Source organism: Dunckerocampus dactyliophorus, chromosome 4 (genome assembly GCF_027744805.1).
Source record: "Dunckerocampus dactyliophorus isolate RoL2022-P2 chromosome 4, RoL_Ddac_1.1, whole genome shotgun sequence".
NCBI classification, from domain to species: Eukaryota; Metazoa; Chordata; class Actinopteri; order Syngnathiformes; family Syngnathidae; genus Dunckerocampus; species Dunckerocampus dactyliophorus.
In genome coordinates, this window is record NC_072822.1 from 10,068,404 (window position 1) to 10,090,847 (window position 22,444).

The 22,444-nt window shown below is 41.5% G+C and overlaps 3 protein-coding genes across 4 annotated transcripts; 1 reads left to right on the forward strand and 2 right to left on the reverse strand.

The window, feature by feature from the left end:
- Nucleotides 1-3,093: 3,093 nt before the first annotated feature.
- On the reverse strand, nt 3,094-5,050 carry LOC129179906 (granzyme A-like). Its single transcript, XM_054773736.1, has 5 exons — nt 4,906-5,050; nt 4,691-4,832; nt 3,878-4,016; nt 3,380-3,655; nt 3,094-3,295 (listed from the first exon to the last, which is right to left on the reverse strand). Exons 1-5 carry the CDS (start codon nt 4,967-4,969, stop codon nt 3,143-3,145), a joined length of 774 nt encoding a protein of 257 aa, XP_054629711.1. The 5' UTR covers nt 4,970-5,050; the 3' UTR covers nt 3,094-3,142.
- A 2,410-nt stretch (nt 5,051-7,460) lies between these two features.
- LOC129179413 (cell division cycle protein 20 homolog B-like) lies at nt 7,461-13,874 on the reverse strand. Its single transcript, XM_054772617.1, has 11 exons — nt 13,869-13,874; nt 13,622-13,826; nt 13,174-13,283; nt 13,054-13,093; nt 12,857-12,973; nt 11,922-12,139; nt 11,736-11,830; nt 10,502-10,730; nt 10,312-10,437; nt 10,109-10,232; nt 7,461-8,641 (listed from the first exon to the last, which is right to left on the reverse strand). The coding sequence occupies exons 1-11, from the start codon at nt 13,872-13,874 to the stop codon at nt 8,544-8,546; spliced, it is 1,368 nt and encodes a 455-aa protein (XP_054628592.1). The 3' UTR covers nt 7,461-8,543.
- A 622-nt stretch (nt 13,875-14,496) lies between these two features.
- gpx8 (glutathione peroxidase 8 (putative)) lies at nt 14,497-20,643 on the forward strand. 2 transcript variants are annotated; one of them, XR_008570057.1, is made up of 5 exons: nt 14,497-14,741; nt 14,878-15,139; nt 16,053-16,595; nt 16,678-16,871; nt 18,985-20,643. XR_008570057.1 is itself a non-coding variant. In XM_054773445.1 (3 exons), exons 1-3 carry the CDS (start codon nt 14,535-14,537, stop codon nt 16,214-16,216), a joined length of 633 nt encoding a protein of 210 aa, XP_054629420.1. In that variant the 5' UTR covers nt 14,497-14,534; the 3' UTR covers nt 16,217-16,622. The 2 variants fall into 2 exon arrangements, 1 of the variants encoding a protein (XP_054629420.1); XM_054773445.1 differs by lacking the exons at nt 16,678-16,871; nt 18,985-20,643 and having other exon boundaries at nt 16,053-16,622.
- Nucleotides 20,644-22,444: the final 1,801 nt, after the last annotated feature.

Genomic DNA, 22,444 nt, shown 5'->3' on the forward strand with positions numbered 1-22,444 from the left:
AACAAGAGCCAGAACAACGAAAGTACACTACACCGCGAGGCCGGGCAGAGCGGAGAGCGAGGTGGAGTCCGAGGTACGATCTGGCAACGAGGGGATGCTTCAGCCATGCTTAAAAAGCCAATCTTAATAGCGAAAACTGTGCTGGTCATTGTCACTTTCGCCTCTCATCAAACGGAGGGTCTCAGCAGTGCAACACCAACAAGAAAAGGCAGTTTAAATACAATCAATCAAATACAGTATTGACAGTGCAACAATGGAGCGGTGGTATTACAATGACAATAGCAGTATCACAACGGAGTAGTTGTAAGACCAATGATGCCCCAATGAAGTCTATGGGATCATTTATTATATCAGGCGATGATATTTTAATTAACTATTTGGTCTTGAAAATAAGACGACCCAAAATATAAGACAACCCCCCTTTACTCTGTGTATGTGTGTGTAGATGTACCAGAAAGAAAAGCTTTGACTCCCTTAGGGAGAAGTTGTTTGGCAAGACAACCTGTTTTTTTGAGAGTCTTAAGGCAAAAATACTGTCTTAAAAATGATATTTGGGTCAGTGCCATACATTGCCACTTCACTTTTAAGTATCTACCACCCAGGCAATATTTGCAAACAGTGCCACTGATGGTACAGGAGGCATGCACTCGAGGTCCTAACACAGGGGTGTCCAAAGTGCGGCCCCGGGGGCCATTCTGGCCCATGGCTGTTTTTTTATTGGTCCGCGGCTGATTCTAAAAATATAATTTAACAAGAAAAATAAAAATAAAAAAAAAATCAGCAATTTTCAGTGAATAAAATCAAAATATGAAGAGAAAAAAGTGTAATTTTATGAGAATAAACCCCTAATATATTAAGACAAATAGTGTTTCATAGAGTTGAGTTATTAAAGAAAAAATATGTTTGTTTTTTTTGTTGTAATGAAGTTGTAATATTATGAGAAACAAAATAAAGTTTTTTTTTGGAAAATTAGGTTGGGGAAAAGTGATAATATTATGGGCATTAAGTCAAAATATTGTGAGAAAAGAAAATTAACCAAGATTATTTGAAAAGAAAGTTGAAATATTTGGAAAAAAAGAGCAAAGACCCAAGTTCATACTAATATTCTTTTTCACCTATATCACAAAGCTGAGATGCAGTTTTACAAAATATCAAAGCGGCCCTTGCAGCCTTCTTTTTTTTACTATGTAGCTCCCGGCAGAAGACGTTTGGACACCCCTGTCGTAACATAATTACAAAAATTTGATTTCTAGATTACGTTTGTTGCAAACACCAAAGACAAACATTTGATAAGCCGCTTATTTTATACTCCTTTATAATCCTTTATTAGGCAAATGGATGAATACAAGCAATACAATACAACAATACAATACAATGCATGTTAGAATAAAAGCTTTTATGTTTCTCGACATTTTGCACATTTCCTGTGTGGTGGCCTTGAGACCCACCAACATGTCGTCAGACGTCCGGTGGTTTTGTGTCACTTCAATCCTTTCTTCCTGTGCGGGCCATGACTCCGTGTTCTTGAGAACATTTGGCCCTCATCGTTCACATGAACGCTCCAACGGTCCACAGTCTGTCTTGTGGTTTAGTTGGTAGCGTGTGGAATCTCAAAGTTGACCAACTTTTCGGCTTATTGCCACAAAGTTTTACAATACACGTGCGAGGAATGATTTATAACCTGGCGTTAACTTTACAAAACTCTCGAACAACACAGCCGCTAGCTGCCGTAGGTAGTATACCGCTCGGCAGTGGCTTGAGGCGTTGTGAGTGACGCTAAGACAGGTGTTGTGTTAAATAATAGTTGTTTGTGTTAGCTGCTACAATAACAATATCGCTGTAGCTTGGTTAATATACAGGTCAGTTATGTAAATGGAACATTGTTGGCGGGTTTTTTTAGGGCTGTATCTTCAAAATAGGTGTGTCCCATGACGTCCATTGTTAGCTCGCTCATGCTCACTTGTTTTGTTGTTTTCTTGTTTTAGAAAGCACAGAAAAGGGAAAGAAATATGTGTTCATGTTTCACATAAGGATTGTGGATAATGGGCAAAATTCCCCCAAAAAGTGCAGTTTTCCTTTAACACCAAAGCGGAGGAAATGTGCATTTTCAAAAACAGTTTGAAATATCCGACTTACCGCAAGTCTGTGAATGCATCTACAGTGCATTCTGGCTGCTGATTGGATGAGCAAGGGAAGGGGGAGGGGAGCCACTGTGTTCAGTTAGTGAGACACAAAATGACATCTTGAGAGTGTGCTCCCCTTGCATGAGCTATCCATAACCATAAGTACGTCCCCACAAAGAAAAATGTTGAAAGAAAATAGAGTTTAATTCTGAATGGATATATTCCTTTGCCTTCAATGACACTGGATTCCCCAATCGTGTGCTCGACATGTGGCGGGAAATTAGCAAACAACAGAAAATGGAATGTTGAAAGATATTTTCAAAACAAGCACTCAGCTTTTTCTGAAAAGTACCCAATTGCAGATGGGCGTAAGGGAACGATTTCACAACTACTACGAAAGGTTGAGTATAGCAAACATGCTTTCAAGGAGTGGATGACATTAATTCAGTGCAAGTATATTCAGTTGCCTGTGATAAGTCAGGTGATGTAAACAATATTGAGCAGACAGCACTGATACGCAGATATGTGAACTCTGATGGGCTTTTTTATGTTAAGGTGGCCTACATCTTGTTTTAATTTGACAGAAATACAGGCGCGACTCAAAAGGCCGACGTAGCTCAGTGTTTAAATGATTTCGAAGTAGGCCTGCACATGCACTCCGCACTTCTGTTGTTATAACAGGTAAAATTTGAAAAAGATTAAAACTTTAGAAAGTTGTCATGTTTTGCAGCGCCGGACCATTTTTCTTTACTGGAAGAGGAGGCAAAATGGCTCTTTTGATTGTAAAAAGTATGTCAAATTTGCTTAAATATGCAATTTTTTTACAACCACGAAACAGTGATGGTGTCATACTTGGTGTCATCAAATGAATGTTTTGCACACAATTATGATTGCGTGCAAATGATTGTGTGCAATGGTTACTAGCTGAAAATGAAGAGTGACAGTCAGTTCCAAATGAGCAAGCCTGAATTTCTTTATTTTATTGAAATGGCCCAAAATACAGAATAAAAAAAGTATATTTAGTTTTTCTTGATGATGTTTTTGATCCACTCGAGTTGCTTGGCTGAAAGAAAAGAGTACACTCCAGGCTTTTTAATGATACCACACTTATGTCCAAACGAAGTGACACCGACCAGGACTCCTTTGCACAATAGCGGACCACCAGAGTCTCCCTAAAAACAAAACACAAAAAAGTGTTCGGTAGGGTTTTTTGGTTTGTTAGTTTGATGAACGCCTTGGCACAAATGATCACTTACAGAGCAGGTGTCCGCCACCCTTCTACCATCAGAACCAGCACATATCATGCCCTTCGTGATGATCGGGTTGAGATTGTAGTAGTCACGAGAGTTGCACTTGACTCTGTCTACTACAGTCACATTGACAGACATGAGGACGTTGGACATGTGCTTGGCGGCGTTGTTCGTCACCCCCCATCCGGCCACCACGCAGCTGCTGCCAGCCAACGGATCTCTGCCGGTTTTAGGCAACGGCAGAACGCTCACTGCCTTTGTCGCCTTCACAGCTTTGTCTAGCTACAATTGAACAAGTTAGCGATTCCAGTTGAAAACGCTTTCTTTCTTAAAGTAACAAACTTTCCGAAAGGAATTCTAAACGAATGCTGATGTATGCTGCTTAAAACGGCACGTGGGACGACATGACAGCAATGAAACCATGACAGCATTTCCACATGATTGCTTTTCTGTCCGTCTTGATGTTGTCAGCAATCCCATCGTTTTGAGCATACAACATCTCACCTTGAGCAACTTGAGGTCGTTGACCTTTTCATTATCATCGTAGCAAGGATGAGGAAATTGGCTTTTGACGTTTCTGATCTGGCGGGACTCCTTCTCCGGATTCTTCATGTTGTGTACACCAAGGAGCACCCTCTTGATACTGTGTGCATGACAACCAAGAGATGTCAATGTAGAATAGCTTCCTCATACTGTATAATAAAGTGATGATATTGCCTGAGGGGGTGGTAGAAATATAAATAATATAAGGAATATACATATCACATTATTGTTATGTATTATTATAATATTCTACAGCAGGGGTCCCCAAGCACCGGGCCGTGGCCCAGTACCGGTTCGTGGGCAGGGCCAAACTGGGCCGAGGAAACCTTTCAGGCACAATGATAAAAGAAAATACACACAAAAACAAAATACATTTGAAAATAACTAAATACAATTTTAAGTAAATGCATAGCAATTTTGGAAATATGGGCTATTCATTTTATTTTAAAAATAATATAGTTTAAAGTTTTTGCATGTTTATGTTGTTTGTTGCGAGTGTCCCACTTTGTTTGACAGTCTTTGAACGCACCATTGTACGTGCGCTAGCCTTCTCCCACTCTGCACAGATTGTCAACTATACTGTATTTTTATCAGTTTATCGGTTATCGAGAGCAGAAAACTCCCCAAAATTCAGGTTTTATTCTCTGAGGGGAGGCTTATTGGGCCACACTTTGAACACCCCTGAACAAGCAGATCTTTTAAAAAAACGTGTAAAAATTTGCATTATTCGAAGACGGATATTTGGATAATTTCCTCCTTATACAATAGTCTTACTCAGCACAGTGGGCTGCAGTCAGAACCCATTGTGGATGGATCAGAGTCCCTCCACACTTTGGGTTTTTGCTCTCCAGCAGAGCCATGAATGGCAGTGAGTGGGGCCTCACTTCACTCCCGCCAATAATCTCTGCTGCATCATCTGTGGACAGATGTAATAGTCGTAAATGCAGGGATCACTAACCGACACAATGATTCCAAAGGGTCATACTCACTTGGCGTGGCAATGAGAAGAGCCACGGCAGACAGAAAGCCACTCAAATAAGCCGGTGAGAACATTGCGATCGAGACGAAGCCCACCTTGATGCATCTCTTTTATACGCTGGGAGGATGCGAAAGCCTGAGTCAGCCACATCGAACATTGTGGTTTGGGGCTGTTCCTGTCCTGAACATCTCAGGTCTTCAGTCGGGGGGCCCTGTGGAAAAAAAAAAGACATGAGACTCATGAACACGAGTCATAAGAATGTGTGTGAAAGGTGATGTCAAGTCTTGACAAAGACTGATGCTGCAAACATTTTTTTTTCATGTGAATTCATCTACATTTGCCTCAAAAGCCATTAAATGACCAATCATTTGGTTAGCAACTCATACCTTAACTCGATTTACAGAAGTATGTGGGTTTTTGTTATTAATTTGACCAGATAAAACCAAAACATACAAAAACTAAGAATTTTTCCCATAGGAAATCATGTAAACTCCAATTAATTACAGTTTTACATGCAGAAAACAATGTGAAATAATTATTAATGATGACTAGATGGAACTTACTGTTGATGCAGACTTCTAAGTGGAGATTGAATTCAATTGTGTTTCTCACGTTCTTTCTCAAAATGCTGGCACTCGCAACTTTTTTTAGCCCCATGGCGTGTTATTTAGCAGTCTCACTCAATTCAAAATGCATAGCGACTGAGTCACCAATGCGTAGGGTGCTTTGTTTGGGCACACGACTTCGCAGAATGATACTGTACAGGGCAAACGAAATGTTGGAGAATATTTTGGACGAAAACGGAATCTTCCAAAAACTGAAGCCAACGAAAATGAAGTTTGACTGTATTACATGCAAAGAAATGTCATTGCAAAGCTGCACGATGCACTGTTCTGGATCAAGTCACAGTTCAGGATGCTAACTTCCATTCCTTAACCGCTCCACACTAAAGGGTGAAAATTTGTCGAAACATGGACTCCTTCTGTATTGGCTGTGGTATTATTTTTCCTCGGTGGCCCTGTTATTGTGTAAGTTGGACTTGAAATTTCTCACACAGCTCAATCCGCTCTAGAAAACAGCCACTGTAACTTTGGGGTGTTTAGCCAAACTACCAACACATTTGGGACACACCTTTAGGTCACTAACAAGCACGTTTTTTTAAAATTTGAGCAAGGTTGGTTGAAAAATATGGCTGCCATCAAGCAAAACATCTTTGCATGGATACGGGCGGGACTTCTCAACTAATTACCCATAAGTCTTACTCCAAAAACGTTATCTGTGTGCACAAAGCATTTTGAGCACAATCTCTAGGAGGCGCTATGAATGTAATTTACAGTCATGTGAAAAAATGTGGACACTGAATGGGGGGGCCAACAATGCTCCAATACCAAGGTCAGCTCAAATTAAACTGTTGGCTGTCTTTTGAATGACACGCGCACTGTTAAAAATACACAACACATTTCAATGTGATGCAAATAAAACTGTACCCAGTGTGAGTGATTCTGTCGCTGTTCAAATGGGAGCAAAACACCTGACGTTGAGCATGAAAGTTATAATGCATATGATGACCCACTTACTGCGCGTCAGTGAGCTGAATTCAAAAAAGATTATTGAAGCACTCGCTGGCAGAAATTATTATTTTTTAAAAAATATTTAACGTAACGTAACACTCTTATTTGCTTTGTCCTACATTTCAAAGGAAATCCTCACCATACTTTTTTTCTTACAAAACGTCCCATGTGGTTTTGTCGACCACAAGTGAGACGTTTCTCAACACCAACGCACATCGTAACGTGCCGTTTATTTAAACCAAGACACGACACATTTTCAGCTGCACTTAGAGACTTTGACTAACATTCGGCTAACATTGTTTTGTGGGTAACGCGAAGCACAAGGATGGTTCATATTAAAGAAGCGTATGGTGCAATAACCAGACGCTAAGATATTGTATATGAGGGAAATGTTGCATGTATATACAGCTGTAGTTGGATGTTTACATCATCATGGGAATGAATGATATAAACCGGGGGTCACCAATGTTTTTCCTTGTGAGAGCTACTTTTACAAAATGAAAATGGCCAAGATCTACTCATTTTTGTAACATTTCTTTTCAGAGCTTATTTTAAACCCAAACAGATCAAATATGCTTGTTTTACCAAACATTAACAAAATACTGGTGTCCACAGCTCACATTTTGTATTTCAGAATGCATTTCTTTCTACTCTTCTTTCATTATTAACTGAAAACCTGAATGAAAAGCAGGCTTGCGGGTACCTCATGTGGTCGTGGGGGGCTACCTGGTGCCCGCAGGCACCACGTTGGTGACCCCTGTTGTACAGTATTCATTTTAATGATTTATTTGAACCTGTTCTTTTCCAGGGCAGATTGACTATACAACGTACAAATTGTTGGGTGCACAAGTTTGAATTTATTTGAGATTGTGTCAGAGTCAAACTTATACATGCAGTCACCTAAATCTTTTAGTCAGTGGTGCGGAAGGTTCTAGAACAGTGGTTCTTAACCTTGTTGGAGGTACCGAACCCCATCAATTTCATATGCCCATTCACCGAACCCTTATTTAGTGAAAAATAAAATATAATTTTTTTTCAAATTCAAGACATAGGTACAGTATAAGTTTGTTTATAGGTATATGTTTGTTTACTGGTGCACAAAATGACAGAGACAGGACGCTGACTCCCATCACGGTTCGTGATAAATGTGAACCCATGCTGTACATATTCATCCCACCACTTTCTTTTTTTGCTCGACATAGTTAGTATGGATTCAAATATTAAGAATGAAATCACACGGCATGCTACCACATCAGTCACACGTTGACTACTTGATGGTGCGTTTCATTTGTACTCAGAACTGGGTGTCGGAGTGAGAGTGACGTGATCTCCGAGTTAAAAGCGTTCCAGTTGCCAAGCCAGAAAAACTTCACACTATAGCAATATTTTTTATAAATTATTTATTGATTATTTATCGTTTACACACAAGGCAGCTATCATTGATTGTTAACTCGGAGGTGGCGTGGATGCTCTGACTTCCAAGTTGAACATTCCGCCTTGGGGGGGCGTTTCAGTCGGGTGTTCCCGCTAGTAACTCGGAAATTCCGACTTCCAAGTACAAATGGAACACACCATGAGCGCGCTAAATTCTTCGCAGCACTGATTGGCCAAGGCAAGCAATGTAATGTGATTATCTGCAGCCAGTGATGGCTAAGCGGCGGCGAGTAAACACGAATTGACACGATGGGTCCGGTGTGTCTTAACCTCCGTGGCGGAGGCTCCGCCGAACCACTGGGACCAACTCACCAAACCCCTAGGGTTCGATCGAACCCAGGTTAAGAACCACTGTTCTAGAATATCCAGAAGCTTTGTTGACTTCTCTTAGCGATCAGAAGGTCAATTGTAGATTTATACATGTTGGGAGCCATTTCTGAGCAACTGCAGATTTCAAGATCATCATCATAACTTGTACCTAAGTGCAAGTTATTTGGATGCGACACCATTTTTTTACCAACAGGAAGATCCATACTGTCACCCTCGGGTGAAATTAAAGCGGTTAGGATGCTCAGACAATGCAGTTAGTCGAGCAAAAGTAACAGGAGTGTGTGTTCGTGGAGTGGAGGTGACACGGTGGAAATTAGATGTCCCAGATGGAAAGGCATTGGTCCGCTCCAACAGTGAACAGCTGGCTAGCATCAGGGTTTAAGGCCACGTGCAGGATACGATTTGAATGACCTGGAAAAAGCAACAAAGACATTCATATTTGACATTTTATGCAGAATGGTGTCCTTGGTGATCAGGGCATACAATAGTAACATTCTTAAAATGCATTGTGGAATTCTTACTCCATACAGGTCTGGATTCCTTTGCACAACTCCAAAAAATGCGACCTTACATCAAATGTTGACATTTGCTGAATCCTTGGTGATAAGAGTGAGTGGGCCCAACAAGTGTGCAAATATCTTAACGATGAGGTCATCATTGGCAGTCCGACTGTCAATTTAATGTTTTGAACTCGGCTTTAGTTGTGCTGTGATGTTGGGGGGGGTCTTAATATGACCAGGAAAACCCCATCATTTTACAGTAAATAAAGCTGAAATGCAACATGTATAAATTGTACATTTTCGGTGCATGAAGTCATAATTCTATTTTGAAAAAAAATGGTGTTATTCAAAATATCAGGAGCAACAATTTGAACTTGAACTAGAATGAAAGTGGAATTTTACAAGTTCTATGTATTAATGTAGTTCATTTCATGAAAATGAAGTCATCATTTTTACAAGAACAAAGTGGTTCTGATGTGAAAATAAAGTTGTAATTTTACAACAATAAAGTCCGAATTTTAAAGCGGTAAGACTTTTTTATTTTTTATTTTTTACAAGACTAATGTTGAAATTGAGTGGCCCACGGCGGCAGTGGGGTTAAGGCATGGGCAGGCGCCTATGTGATGGAAACAAGCACAGGTGCGTTTTTATTGGTTGTGAAGATAACTACCGTGTGTGGGATGCTCTGGATCGGCGTATACGGTATTTGAGGCAAACTGTGGTCACACCAGATATTGACTGTTTTTTGGACCACACCCGATACAGTGAAACTGCACATTTTGGAGTGGCCTTTTATTGTGGCCAACTGAAGGCACGCCTGTGCAATCATCATGCTGTCTAATCAGCATCTTGATATGCCACACCTGTGAGGTGGCTTATTTACATGTTGACCACACTTAATTTGAAATAAAATGTCTATCAAATATCATAAAAACGTTTCACTACCCTACGTGATTCATTCAGCTGCCTGTGCCTCCTTCTTATTCTAAACTCGTATTGGTACTTGTATGCTTGTACTTGTATATTTCTTACCTACCATTTGAGTGTTAAGTTGCTATGTGATGATTTTAGCGCTATTTCTAAGATGGCGGCGTGAGTCAGACTGTTATATTGAGTAATGACCTCCTGCCATTTCCAATGGATTGACAAGCTTGTCGTGAGTTCCTTTATAGCTTGTGATTGGCTCCTGCCAAAGAAAGATCTACAGTTTCCTCACTGATTCGCGAGCGGCACAGTATTTAAACAATTAGTAGTAGTTCTGAAGTAAAGGAGATTACAAGTTTGGAACATGGCCATGAATTAGCCACACCGCTAAATAAGACGCAGGGTTAAAACTTTAAGAACCGGAAATGACAGTAATTGTTTTAGCCTCTTTTACCTGCCAGGCAGCTGCTTGGCCTGAGTGAAGATAACTCCCACTCCCAGAAGATGGCGCTGTGATGGGGAAAGCCGTGACCTGTGACCAGGCGTCTGGTGGCCTCCGTCCAGCGCAGAGCGCAGATCTGCAGTCGGAGTATAAGACAGTAGAGTCAATGGTTTATTGTCTCTAAGTGTTCAGTGCCTGTGTGACGTTAACAGCACCTGTGAGTCGCTGTCTACAGAACTGACACAAGTCACTGACTCTGTGTCCCAAATCCGAAGCCTCCCATCTTTCCATCCTCCACCTGTAGCAATCATCTTTCTCTGCCATGGACACCATCCCATTGCCTGAGAGTAAACATCGTACTTTAGACAAAGCAGCCCCTGCATTAGGTACATAAATTCTGCCTACCTTGACAGCGCTTGGCTGCTTCATTGTAGCAACTGGCTGATGTGACCTTGTGAGGCCCATGACATCACGGTCCCAAATGTGGAGGAGGCCGTCTGTGGATCCACTAGCCAGCCACTCATCATCAGGTGACCACTGAAGGCTGCACAGGCCCTCCTGCTGGACAACAGCGCCCACTAGAGGAGCTGGAGCCTGGGGGTCATAATGATGGATGTGTCCCAAGGTTGAGCCACTGCCAAAGCACAAAAACGTCAGTAATTTCATCAACACAAGGCACATATGTTGTTTAAATTACATTTATGTTCTGTAAGAATGCCTGTATGAAATGTAAGACTATTTTTCCCTGACAAAAAACTATGAAAAACATGGTTTCATTTGATTTGAACATGCATGCAGGTTACAATGGAATACACCTCATCAATCATTTCACAGTTCCACATGTCCAAAAGGAGGAGAAAGAAGCAAATCTTATTTAATCCTACCCCCCCCCCTCCCACACACACACACACACACATCTTGTGCAGTACATATTATTCACTTCCTGTATTCCAAATAATATTATTCCAAATAATAATCAGTGTAATAAAAAACAAATACTCATAAATAAAAACCAGCATGACAGAACAATAAATATAATAATCAATAAAATAATAATAATAATAATAATAAGCATAAGAAAGCAAGTTCATGACTCTTCTGTCTTGTATTTAGCAAACATCAGCTGCTTGTATTGTTTTTGGAATTCGCTCATCTTGGTGCATTATTTTAGTTGCTCAATCCGTTCCATCATTTCATTCCGCATACTGAAATGCTGTGGGTTTCCAGCGTTGTTATTGCATAGAAGTGTTTCAAGTTGAATTTTTTCCTAAGATCATATTTCTCCTCTCTTATAGAGATAGGCCTTTTGTGTACATAGAAAACGTTTCACATCTTTGAGTTCAGCTCATGAAAAATTGGAGCAAAAACAAAAAGTGAGGCATTTAGATTTTTGTTGAGCGTATGATATTCTTTTTATTCCAATCTGCCTGTTGTTATTTGCTGCCATTGACAACATGGTTTTAAGGACGAATATAAATGTTGTCTTTTTGAGGAGTCAGCACAGTAGTTACAACAGTGTGGGTTGACTATTTGTCAAGCCGCTGACGCTGACAGTAACTGACTAGTGACTTCGAGCAGTTGCCACAATGCCATTGGTGGTCAAAACCTTGTTGGGGTTCCATCAATGCTATGTTGCTACCTGCTAAGAAGCTGCTGTTTCCAGGAAAGAGCTCGAACCGCAGACAAGTGCGAAGGCAGAGTGCTCACATTCTGCTGCCGTTCAACGTCCCACAACTGCAGAGTCAGGGCGAGAGGAACACATCATACTCACTGCTGATTCATCCATCATGACGCATCCGACACCCCTGATCTCCCCACCCCCAGCGTGTACCTGCACCTCCCCTCGCCTGGTGCCAATAGATAGAACACGGCCATCTGTGCTCCAGCACAGACATGAGACAGTGTGGCGGCGGTCTAGGCCCGGTTCTAGACGCGGGTCCAAACGTCCCAGCAGAGAGCGTGTTTCTGAATTCCAAATGTAAACAGATGAGTCCAGAGCTAATGCAAGGAGGCCATTACAGCTGCAGTCAAGGAGATTTGTGTCTGAAAGGGAGGAGACAGGAAGTGAAGGCAGGTAGATAGCTAGATAGCTTGGTAGGTAGCAAGGTAGGTAAGAGTTAGTCTATGTTGGTGTCACTGTAAACCTGGTAGGTACGTACCGTACCGAACAGACTATAAGACAACCCTGAATATAACAAACACTTTGGAAAAAATATTTCTAAGACAAATTATTTTGTCAATATCAGTGGAACAACAATTGGTAGTAGATTACAAGAAAAAGGTTATATTTCTTAGCTGCTTGACAGTTTGAGAACTCTGCTTCCTTCATCAGCATTATCTTAAAATTAGCATCATAACTCCTCGCTAACAAGCTTTGCGACTGTGCCACGGCTGTATATCAGCCGGTGTGTGAGTGACAGGTAGAAAAGCTTGGACTTGCTTGGGGAAAGTCGTTTGGCACCAGCTGTTGTTTGCATGTATACATCGCTGGACTCTGAATATAAGACAACCCGTCTTTTTAAGACCTTTTCTCTGGATGATCCAAAAAAAAAAGATGGCCAATACGGTGTATATGAGTAGGTTTCCAGGTAAGTAAAGAAATTTAGACTGCTAGGTACTGTAGGTGAGTGTTGATAGGTATAAGTTCGCATAGGTAGCTAGTAGTGCTATGTAGATGAATTACTATTTATTCTGTATTACTATTTTTTCCATGACTGTATGTATTTATTAAATACACAGCTAGACAGCATAGATTCTTACAGTAGTCGTTTACCAGGGATGGTGCGGCCAACTTGAGGGCTGACTTATCGTGCAGACTCGTCAAAGGTGTGTTCAGAACACAAAACGGCCTCACATCACTTTGAATTTCTTCACAATCTGGAAAAAAACCCAATATATATGTCTAATACTGTCTTTATTGCAGCCAGTGTGTTTTCTAGAAGTGTGTAGCCAAATACCAGTTGATTGCACATCTTCATGAGCAGTCCAAATCCATTCCTGCAAAGTAAATAAACAAACAAAAACATGTTCCCCATGTCTTTAAAGGTTGTGTGTGCACTTTTCTTTTGTGAACAAACCTGCTGTGGGGCTTTAACACTGAATGAGCGCCGCCGTGAGCTTGTGATGCTCTGTGCTTTTGTTGTCGTTTTAGGCTCACAGAGAGAGGTGTCTCTAATTAGCGTTGAATCTGTAAAAAAAAAAAAAAAATACAGAAACTATTACACCAGAAAGACATATGTTTAAGAGCCCTTTCATGAAGTGAATGATAGTAATTATTATTGCACATGTAGGCTTCACAGGTTTTACCAACTTTTTGTTCACTAGAAGTGGCTGTAAAAGAGTGTTAACAGTTTCACCACAAGGTGTGATGTTCAGCTCTGACACCATAGGTGCACCACAATGTGCAACTACCCACACAGTTGACCTTATGTGTGTTACATCAATTTTCCACACAAATGCTCTAAATGTTGATCAAGTGTTTCACATAATGGCCGAAAGCTTCCACAAATTAAAGAGAAACACTACCTTCTGCTCTCCCCTGTGCTGCTTCATGCTGTCTAGTGGGAGAGTCCAGCTCCAGCCTCTGGCAGACAGCATCAAACTCAAAGTTGGGCCAACAGCGACGCCCAGTGGTGAAAGGTGTACTCGCAGCAGGACTCTGCCAACTGTGCCTGTGGATGAGCCACGTCCGAAAGCGTTTGTATGACGTCACACATGCCTCATTTTCACCCTGTAAAACAATGAAATGAATACATTAAACATACTCAAATGCTTCCATGATGTCCCAGGGCCTCTTTTTTATGTAAAGAAATGTGAAGAATGTGTTTTGCGTGTTGTGGTACTTCTAAACTCTTACTGTTTTTTGCAAATGTGCCTGGAATGATAAGTGTGTGTCTCTCTTGATGTTTGGAATTGTGTATATGTAAGAAAATAACGCAGTGTATGTGAGTTAAAATCCCCCAAACTGAATTAAGACTTCATATGTATATTTCAGTGCCCTGTGACTGCGTGGCGACCAGTCCAGGGAGTATCCCACATCTAAGTCAACTGGGATAGGCTCCAGCTCAACCGTGATCCTAGTGAGGACAACCAGTATAGAAAATTGTTGGACTGATGGATGTATATTCCAAGCAGAAGTAGTAGACCGACTTGTTTTGAGTGAGGAAAAAATAATTAAATTTACAACACTTTGGGGGAAGTTGACGTTTTTTTCGCTCGGGTGAAACGTGTGAGTGAATTTTACGGGCCTCTTACGCTTTAAAAGCGTTTACATTTCACGTATGTGATTTGTATTTTCACACAGTGTACTTCCGGTAGTAATCTTATTTTGAAGGATTACACAATTTCCGGTTTTGCCGTGTTTCTTGCTAGCTTGACTCTACGTGCCCCTCTTCTTTGCCTCATCTCCGCCCCTCGGGTTCTTTCTTCCCCCTCCAAGATGGAGGCCTTAGGGGGCTACCCCGCCAAGTCCTCCGGGCCTAGAGTGAAGAAGTTGACGGTTCTGTTGAGCATGACGGTCGGTGTGGGCTGTTTGTTCCTGCTACAGACGCAGCTGGTGAAGCCCCGAAAACCGAAGGACTTTTATTCCTTCGAGGTGAAAGACGCCAAAGGGAGGATTGTTTCTCTGGAGAAGTACAGAGGAAAAGTAAGTCCACATCATCAACTGGCTTTGCGACACCCATGCAAACTCTGCAAGTTGCTTTTGTTTAAAGCAGTATTGACTAAAGAAAACCCATTTAATATGTATTTTAGAGTGATGTAAGACGTTTCCTTCTATGCAGGCTTCTCTGGTTGTAAACGTGGCGAGCCACAGCGAGCAGACGGAAGCGGCTTATAGGTCTCTTCAGGATCTCCACAGGGAGCTGGGAACGTCTCACTTTAACGTCCTGGCCTTCCCTTGTGGACAGTTTGGCGACACCGAGACCGGAACCAGCCGGGACATCGAGGCCTTGGCCAAGTCCACATACGGCGTTACATTTCCCTTCTTTGGCAAAATCAAAATAATGGGCTCAGAGGCTGAACCGGCCTTCACATTCCTTACAGGTATGAGCACCTTAACGCACCATGGCAATGGCAAACAGACTCTTATGACTTGTGTGCGTTATTTGACTTCTAATAGTGTTACTTGTATAATTAACTCCTATGAATAAATTCGTTAAAGGAGTACTACGTCATCTCTGAATGAGAGAGGTTATTTAATTATCTACTCGATAAAAAAAAATGGATGCATAGGTAGATGATAGACAGATACTGAATAGAAGGGCACTTGTAGATACATATATAGATGGATAGTGTAAATTGCAAAAATACTAAACGGAGGCTTGCCTCATACTTTGAAACCTTTGATCCCTGGACCGAAAGTATCCTAAAATGATCAAAAGTGAAGGAGATGATCATACTTTTTGCCGATATTAACATCTTAATTGCCTTTTAATGCCACAGACGCCACAGATGCCAGGGTTCCTTTATGGCACATGTGTCCAACTCGTGCCATTGAGGGCTGAGACCCTGCAGGTGTTCTCTCCAACCAGTTTCTTCAGCAGGTGATTTAAGTGATGAGCTCCTTCCCTCAAATTGAAGATGTTTATCATAAATCATTAAATTATCACCTGCTCTGGTGACCGGCTGGAAAGAAAACCTGCAGTTTGACACCCCTGCTTTATGGCATCCTTCTCAAACGGTGGTGCCGGTGGACTGTCTGGGGGTGGGGGGGGTGAGGCAGGGAGGACTTTCAACAGGAGTGCAGACCTGCCTACATGTATGAATTTGTTGTACGCAGCATGCAATTTGACTCTTGAATATGCTTGTATGCTTCACTGCTCTCCATTTGGTTGCATTTCGCTGGTTTGAGTTTCGAGTTTCTCCAATAGTATTTCAAATTCTGTCCCCCACTGGGGGCATGACAGAAAATAATTGAGAACCACTGCTTTATGGCAATACATTTTATATTTTTCAGATTCTGTGCAGAAAATTCCAAAGTGGAACTTTTGGAAATTTCTAGTGAATCCTGAGGGGAAAGTGGTCCGCTTCTGGCGAGCTGATGAGCCCATGGAGAGCGTTCGCCAAGAAGCTGCGACGCTGGTGCGAGAGCTCATCGTCAAAAAGCGTGTGGAGCTATGATAGCGTTCTAGTCACAGCTTATTGGACACGATGTCCGTCCATCCGTCATGATGACCTGGACTGACAGGACTTGAACTGTTATCGGTTGGACCATGAATGCAAACATTCTCTCTTTAGCCAATAGATGCAATGGTGATCATGTTTATGTGAGCGTGATCATTGACTGCATCTTATGCTGAAAAAATGACAATCGTGCTCAAGACCACTAATGTTAAGCCACTAAAGTGTTGGATTTCACCATGCCCCGTGTCTCTTCTCTGAAACATCTCAATGTTTTATATTAAAATGTATTTCTACATTGATGCAATATAATATGTAATGTGCTGTTTTCATATTGTGGTGGCGGAAGGACCCCTCAGAAACATACAAGTATAGAAATGTAAGTACTGTACAAAGTGAACACAAATTGACTCAAACATGGGAATATGAAGAAATGATGTCTAACCTTTGTTTTGTTGCAGTATTACCGACTGATGTCAATAGTAAGGTGTTTGTATCAATCACAAGAAAATGCATTTCCCTTTAAAATTGGTTAAGGTGTACAGCATTTGTCTATAATCCATGTCTCATGACCTCTGTTTTGTTGCAGTGCTATTGACGTCATGCCAACGATCAGCCTGCCCTGCATTACCACTGTACACCACAGGAGGCGACAGTGAGTTATATTTATGCCAAATAATATTCAGCATGGTGTTGAATTGTGTTTTACGACAATGTATGTCATTGTGACTGACCCAAACAATACACAAAGCGCAAGGTAAGTGCATGCATATGCAGGAGTATTGGGACAAGATTCCCACAAAGTTTGGAGTACACATTTATCCAAAATGTCTTGGCAAGGATATTTAAAATCAAGGGGTGCTGCAGGGTACAGACCAGCCACCAGTTAGTTGATTAAGAGCTGCGTCTCAATACTTTTGTCCAACAGCGTCAGCTACTTGGATGAATGTCCTTTACCAAGATGAGTGCCATTGTTGCTACAACACATAAGCTCTGAAATGTTATCTATGGCCCTTGAATTGCAGTCGTCTGTGTTTGCAGATGAAGTGGACAGTCGTTGGGCAGTCGCAGGTAAGCTGGTACGCAAAACAGACCAGCTAACAAGACACTGCCTTGCGACCGTCCACAGAACACTCTTTGCATTCAGACAAGGAGAGGATGTGATTAGTGGGGGGGGGAGCTGGAGGATTGGATTGGCCGCCTGTCAAGACACAGAACGATCCTCGACTCAAATGAAGGTTGTTACTGGTGCCGAGGTTTCAGGGTTTTTTGAGCTTGGTCTTTTGATCAGCTGATGAACAGCCTTGCTTACTCCAATTTTTTTTGTCTCACTCCGATTTCTACGTAGAACCTCCTTAAGATCCAAAAGTGCAAAATGTAAATTCTTGCAATTTTTGGTCAGTTGACCGCTCATGTATAGTCAGTTTTTACCGACATTTATTACTTTTATATTTGTTTATCACAAAGGCCACTGCAATAATGCTCATCACAGAGATAGTTGGGCTTTGTCCATGCTATCAGCATACTTGTCTGAACAATGAGGGTACCCTTAAATCACAACAAATAGATCTATTTTCATGGAATGGGGTCCCAAATATAACAATGCAATCCCCAAGCTGGTGAAAGTGTAACCGTTCAGGGAGCAGAGCAGTGTGAGCTGGCGGTACTTGGCAACACCAGCTAACATTACACTGCCTCTCAACCAGTCACTCATATAGTGCATGCTCGCATGCACCTGCGTGTATGAGGTGTGTTGGCGTCGGCAGCAGCAGTGAGGAGTGCAGCTGACAGCTGTCAATCAAACGGCACAGCTTGCAGCGGGACACTGCCACACTGTCACGGCCTTCAGCTCATTATGTAAACCAATGACACAACTTTTTTTTGGTTTTCTTTTTTACCTGGAAAGGGTACTTTCTCCTCTTTTGTGTGACCTCTGGTTGCATTGTCGTTTTGTCATTCTGCAAATGCACACAAAATGATGGAAATGCAAAACAACCTATTAGAATTAGTATGGCACAAGCAACAGGTAAATGTGAGCGTGACGGGTCGATTGGCTGGCGACCAGTCCAGGGTGTACCCTGCCTCTCGCCCTAAGTCAGCTGAGATAGGCTCCAGCATATTCCCCCCCCCCCCCCCCCCCCCCCCCCCCCCCCCCCCCCCCAATAGAGAATGGATGGACAAACAACAGGTATTACTAAGTTGCCATCATAATATGTTGCTTAAAACATAATAGCCTTTATTTCCTCATGGCTGTATGGGGCAGAATTGAAAACAAGCTTGAACTTGCACTACTAGATTTGGGAAGGGACACAATGCTCACTAGGGGCAATGTACACTTTCTATTGTACTATACACGGGAACAATCGCTATTTTATAAAAATAGAAAATAGGTGCTCCCCAGCATCCCTTGATTTCTCAGTATGGAAAAAGTTCGTTGTATTCATGTCTGGTCTTGCAACAGTGTTACATGTACAAACTTGCAATGTTCACTAATGTATTTCACCCCACCAGCATTTTACTTATTTAAGTATGAATAAAAATAATGTTTTGCAATGTTATTTCATTTTAGATTTTGTTCATTATGAATTATAGGACAAATATGTGACTGTGAAATTGTCCGTAGAGATAAGTGTCTCATCTTTCTAGTTTACATAACAAATGGTGGCACAAGTTAATGTGACCAAAGAAACAATAAAAGTACTGTAGTATTATACATGCTCCTCGATGATTTATTTCTATTGCTCACCCGTTTATTTCCTGCCTTTCAGATGCATCGTCGATTTCCCCCATGCACGTCTTCTGGAGGATGGCAGCCCCCTCTGCTTGCTGCACCTGTTGTGTTGTGTGTCCTCTCCTGGACGCACCCCCGCTCTAAATAGTCCCCCAGGCGCACTGTGCAGCGGGAAGCAGGAATCCTCTCCTCCTCTGTGATTGGCAGCCTCCCCGTTTTTTGTTTGAGTGTTTAATTAAGCGCGTCCCGTGTTGCAGTGGTTCCCTCCGCGTCTTGGTTTCCACTAGTAACAAATGGATACAGTTAAAAAAACAAAAAAGAAGAAAGTTGGATGCCACAAGGACGCTCACTTTGTTGTCAGGTTAAATTTTGCACCCATTCAGGGGGGAGCATTTGTTTGAAACGTTAAGAACATCCGATCAATATTTTTTAAGTTACGTGATTGCAGTGCATTTAATAGTAAAGCACACAATATTGTATAACTATAACAATGTGTACTAATATCCCTCTGTCAACAATAGCAGTGAATTGCCCCACCTTGCAGGCCGCAGTGGCGCTAAGTGCCGCTAAAAGGCGCGAGTGGATGCGCGCTTCTGCCACCTGCCACTTCCATATGCGCCCACACGCGGCGTGCACCAACGCGGGGGAGTGCGCGCTGGTTGAGTGTTTTTCCAAATGTGTGCACAATTTGACGTGTGTCAGAGAAAACCTGGGTCACGCTGGTGCAGGATTTGTGACGTCACATCAGCCGTCCGCAAGCCAGAATAGATGCAACTGACAAAGCAAATGGTAGACGTGGATATTTGGCGTTTTGCGAGAAGAATAATCATTTAGGGAAAATATAATCCAGCTCCTGTCATTTATTAGGCTTCGTATAAAAAGTGACCTGTATGAATCCTACATTTAATGTGTCTCGTGAATTATTGCTTATTGAAACTACATTGGTCCAATTAGATTGTTTATACCTGTGAACTGGAAGCGTGCCATTTAGTAGACCTCTGTATCAAACTGCAACTTATTGAGTATACACTACCGGTCAAAAGTTTTAGAACACTCCAGTTTCTCTGGAGGAAAAACCTACACCTTTTTAAGTGTTAAGATGGGCTGTCTCTCTTTCATATTAATTCCATTTTTTCTTGCCATTTTTGTAGCAACAGATTACTTTCTCCAGTACAATGCGAATGTTCACGAGGGTAGAGTGCCACGTTTTGTTCCGAATACAGACGGAGGAGGTAGTGGAGGTAGTGTATATGCCAGTATTTCACGTGATATTTTTGTACTAATTTGTTTGAGGTACCGTTTCCCCAAGTCCTACAAAATTAAACGTACACATGTACAGTAAATGCTGTGTTTCAAAGATACCGATATGTGTTAAATATTCACATATCCCAGAAGTCTAATCCAGTCCACTTTCATTTGGGAATGTACACGTAAGCACCAAACCCTCCCAAAGTGCCATATAACACTCAAGAGACAATACAAAAGAAAATTATTACTACAGTAATACAATAATAGCAATAAAAAAACGAATAAATACACTATAAAATACTAAAAAACAGCATAAGAAGTAGGCTCCTTCAGTATTATACTGTTGTATTTTGAGAATTATTCAGACTAAATTGGTCCACTTCTCCGTTTACTTAAGTTATACTATAGTGTAATTTATATATCAGAGTATTTCAAACTAAGCACTGTTGATTATAAATACCAATATTACAATTATTTTCCTTTCGTAAGGGCCCCTTTATTTGATTGCGATATTGTATTTCAGCTGAGTTGCTCTATAAGTTAAACATAACACAAAAGAACACAAATAACTGCAAATCTCCAAATTGGTATTATGCCAAATAGACTCTTTTTTTTAAATTACAATGAGCAACTATCGGTCTAGTCTGTATTTGTAATTGGAAAAATGCATGATTGTTCTTGTTATAGTTGTCAGGCTATGCCCCGTATAGCATAGCCTTTTCATTTACCCAAATTAGTTAATAAAGAAATAACTCAAAGCGGTTAAATATGCTGTACACTTTTTTGAGGTTTTTTTTAATGAAGTATGTATTTTTAAATTAATCATTTTTTAGAATGTGTTCTTTTTTTCCACATGCAGGTCTTTCATCTCTGCAGTGCCTGCGGGCCCTTGTCTCACCTCAGGTTTCCCGCGGTACTCCAACTGCTTCGCACTCTCCCTTGCAAGGTTTGGCTTTTCGTTTCCTTAGAAACCCATTGTGTGCGCGAGCCAGAGTATATTTTACTTCCCCTCCCGCACGATCCCCAGCATTTTGGCGGTATATAGCGTTTAACCGGTCAAATGTGTCACAAGCAGCTTAAACAAAGCTTGGCCCCACTCTGGCCTGCACGACCTGCTGTCCATGACAAACACTTTTGTTTGCAGCTACGAAGTGGCCTGTGAGCCAAGTGTGTTTTGTTTTGATTGGAGTTGATTGGCAACGGCAGTTTTAAGTCGTTAAACGACAAAAAATATATCTCTGTCTAGAACTGGTATGTTGTACAGCCTGGGTTCCCAGAGTGGGCTACGCGTACCACCAGGGGTACGCCATCTTTCATGGGGGGTACGTGAATAAAAATGAAAAACAATTAGCGCCAAACTCTCACAATTACGAGTGCGCCTGACCTCCTCGCGGCAGGAGCAGGTAGCAGGAAGAAGAGTGTGAAGTTGTTCATTGCTTTGTGGGCATCATATCAACAAATAAGTAAGTTTGATGGATATTTTGTGCATTAAGAGTGTTTAATCTTGAAGATTTCATTTATATTGGTGTTCCAATGAATCACCACATGGCACTGTTAAGAAGGGGGTAGTGCTTCTTTTACAGTTGGGACACCATGGAGAGATTCCGGTTAGGTAATGGACACTTCATACACAAAACTATCAACTTTCATTGGGTATTACACCACCGCAAACTGCATATAAACACGAGTAACTGTGACAGCTAAAAAATGTTTATTTTGACACCAATAAAACCTGGTTTATATTGCCGCGTCTCGGCACCACTGTATGCAACGCCAGCTTGCTCCTTCTCCTCCAAACCCTCCTGCTAGCTTGAGGTCAACATGTGCGATAAAAGTGACTTATAATTATTAGATTAGATTCAGTGACAACCCTCCCCATCTCTTTAATTGCCATCGTTCACTCGTGGCAAAGGCAGCTAAATGCACTGAGGCACAATCCAAGTTTAAGCCCCCATAATATGCCTCACACACTTATTAAAGCATTTTAATTAGTAAAGTGTATAGATACTCACCACTAATGAATGACTGTGATGATGACATTTTAAGAGTTTAACAGTGCTTCCATTCACTCCATAATGGCGACTTATGGCGGCAAAAGTGTTTCCTGCCTTTAACATATGTAGAAGTTCAACCTTCTCCTGTAGCCTCATTACCTTTGACCTGCAGTGTTTAGGTTTCTTACCGAAATCCTGAAAGCGTGCAGGACATTTGAGGGGCATCATGGGGCATTTATACAACATTAAAACCCA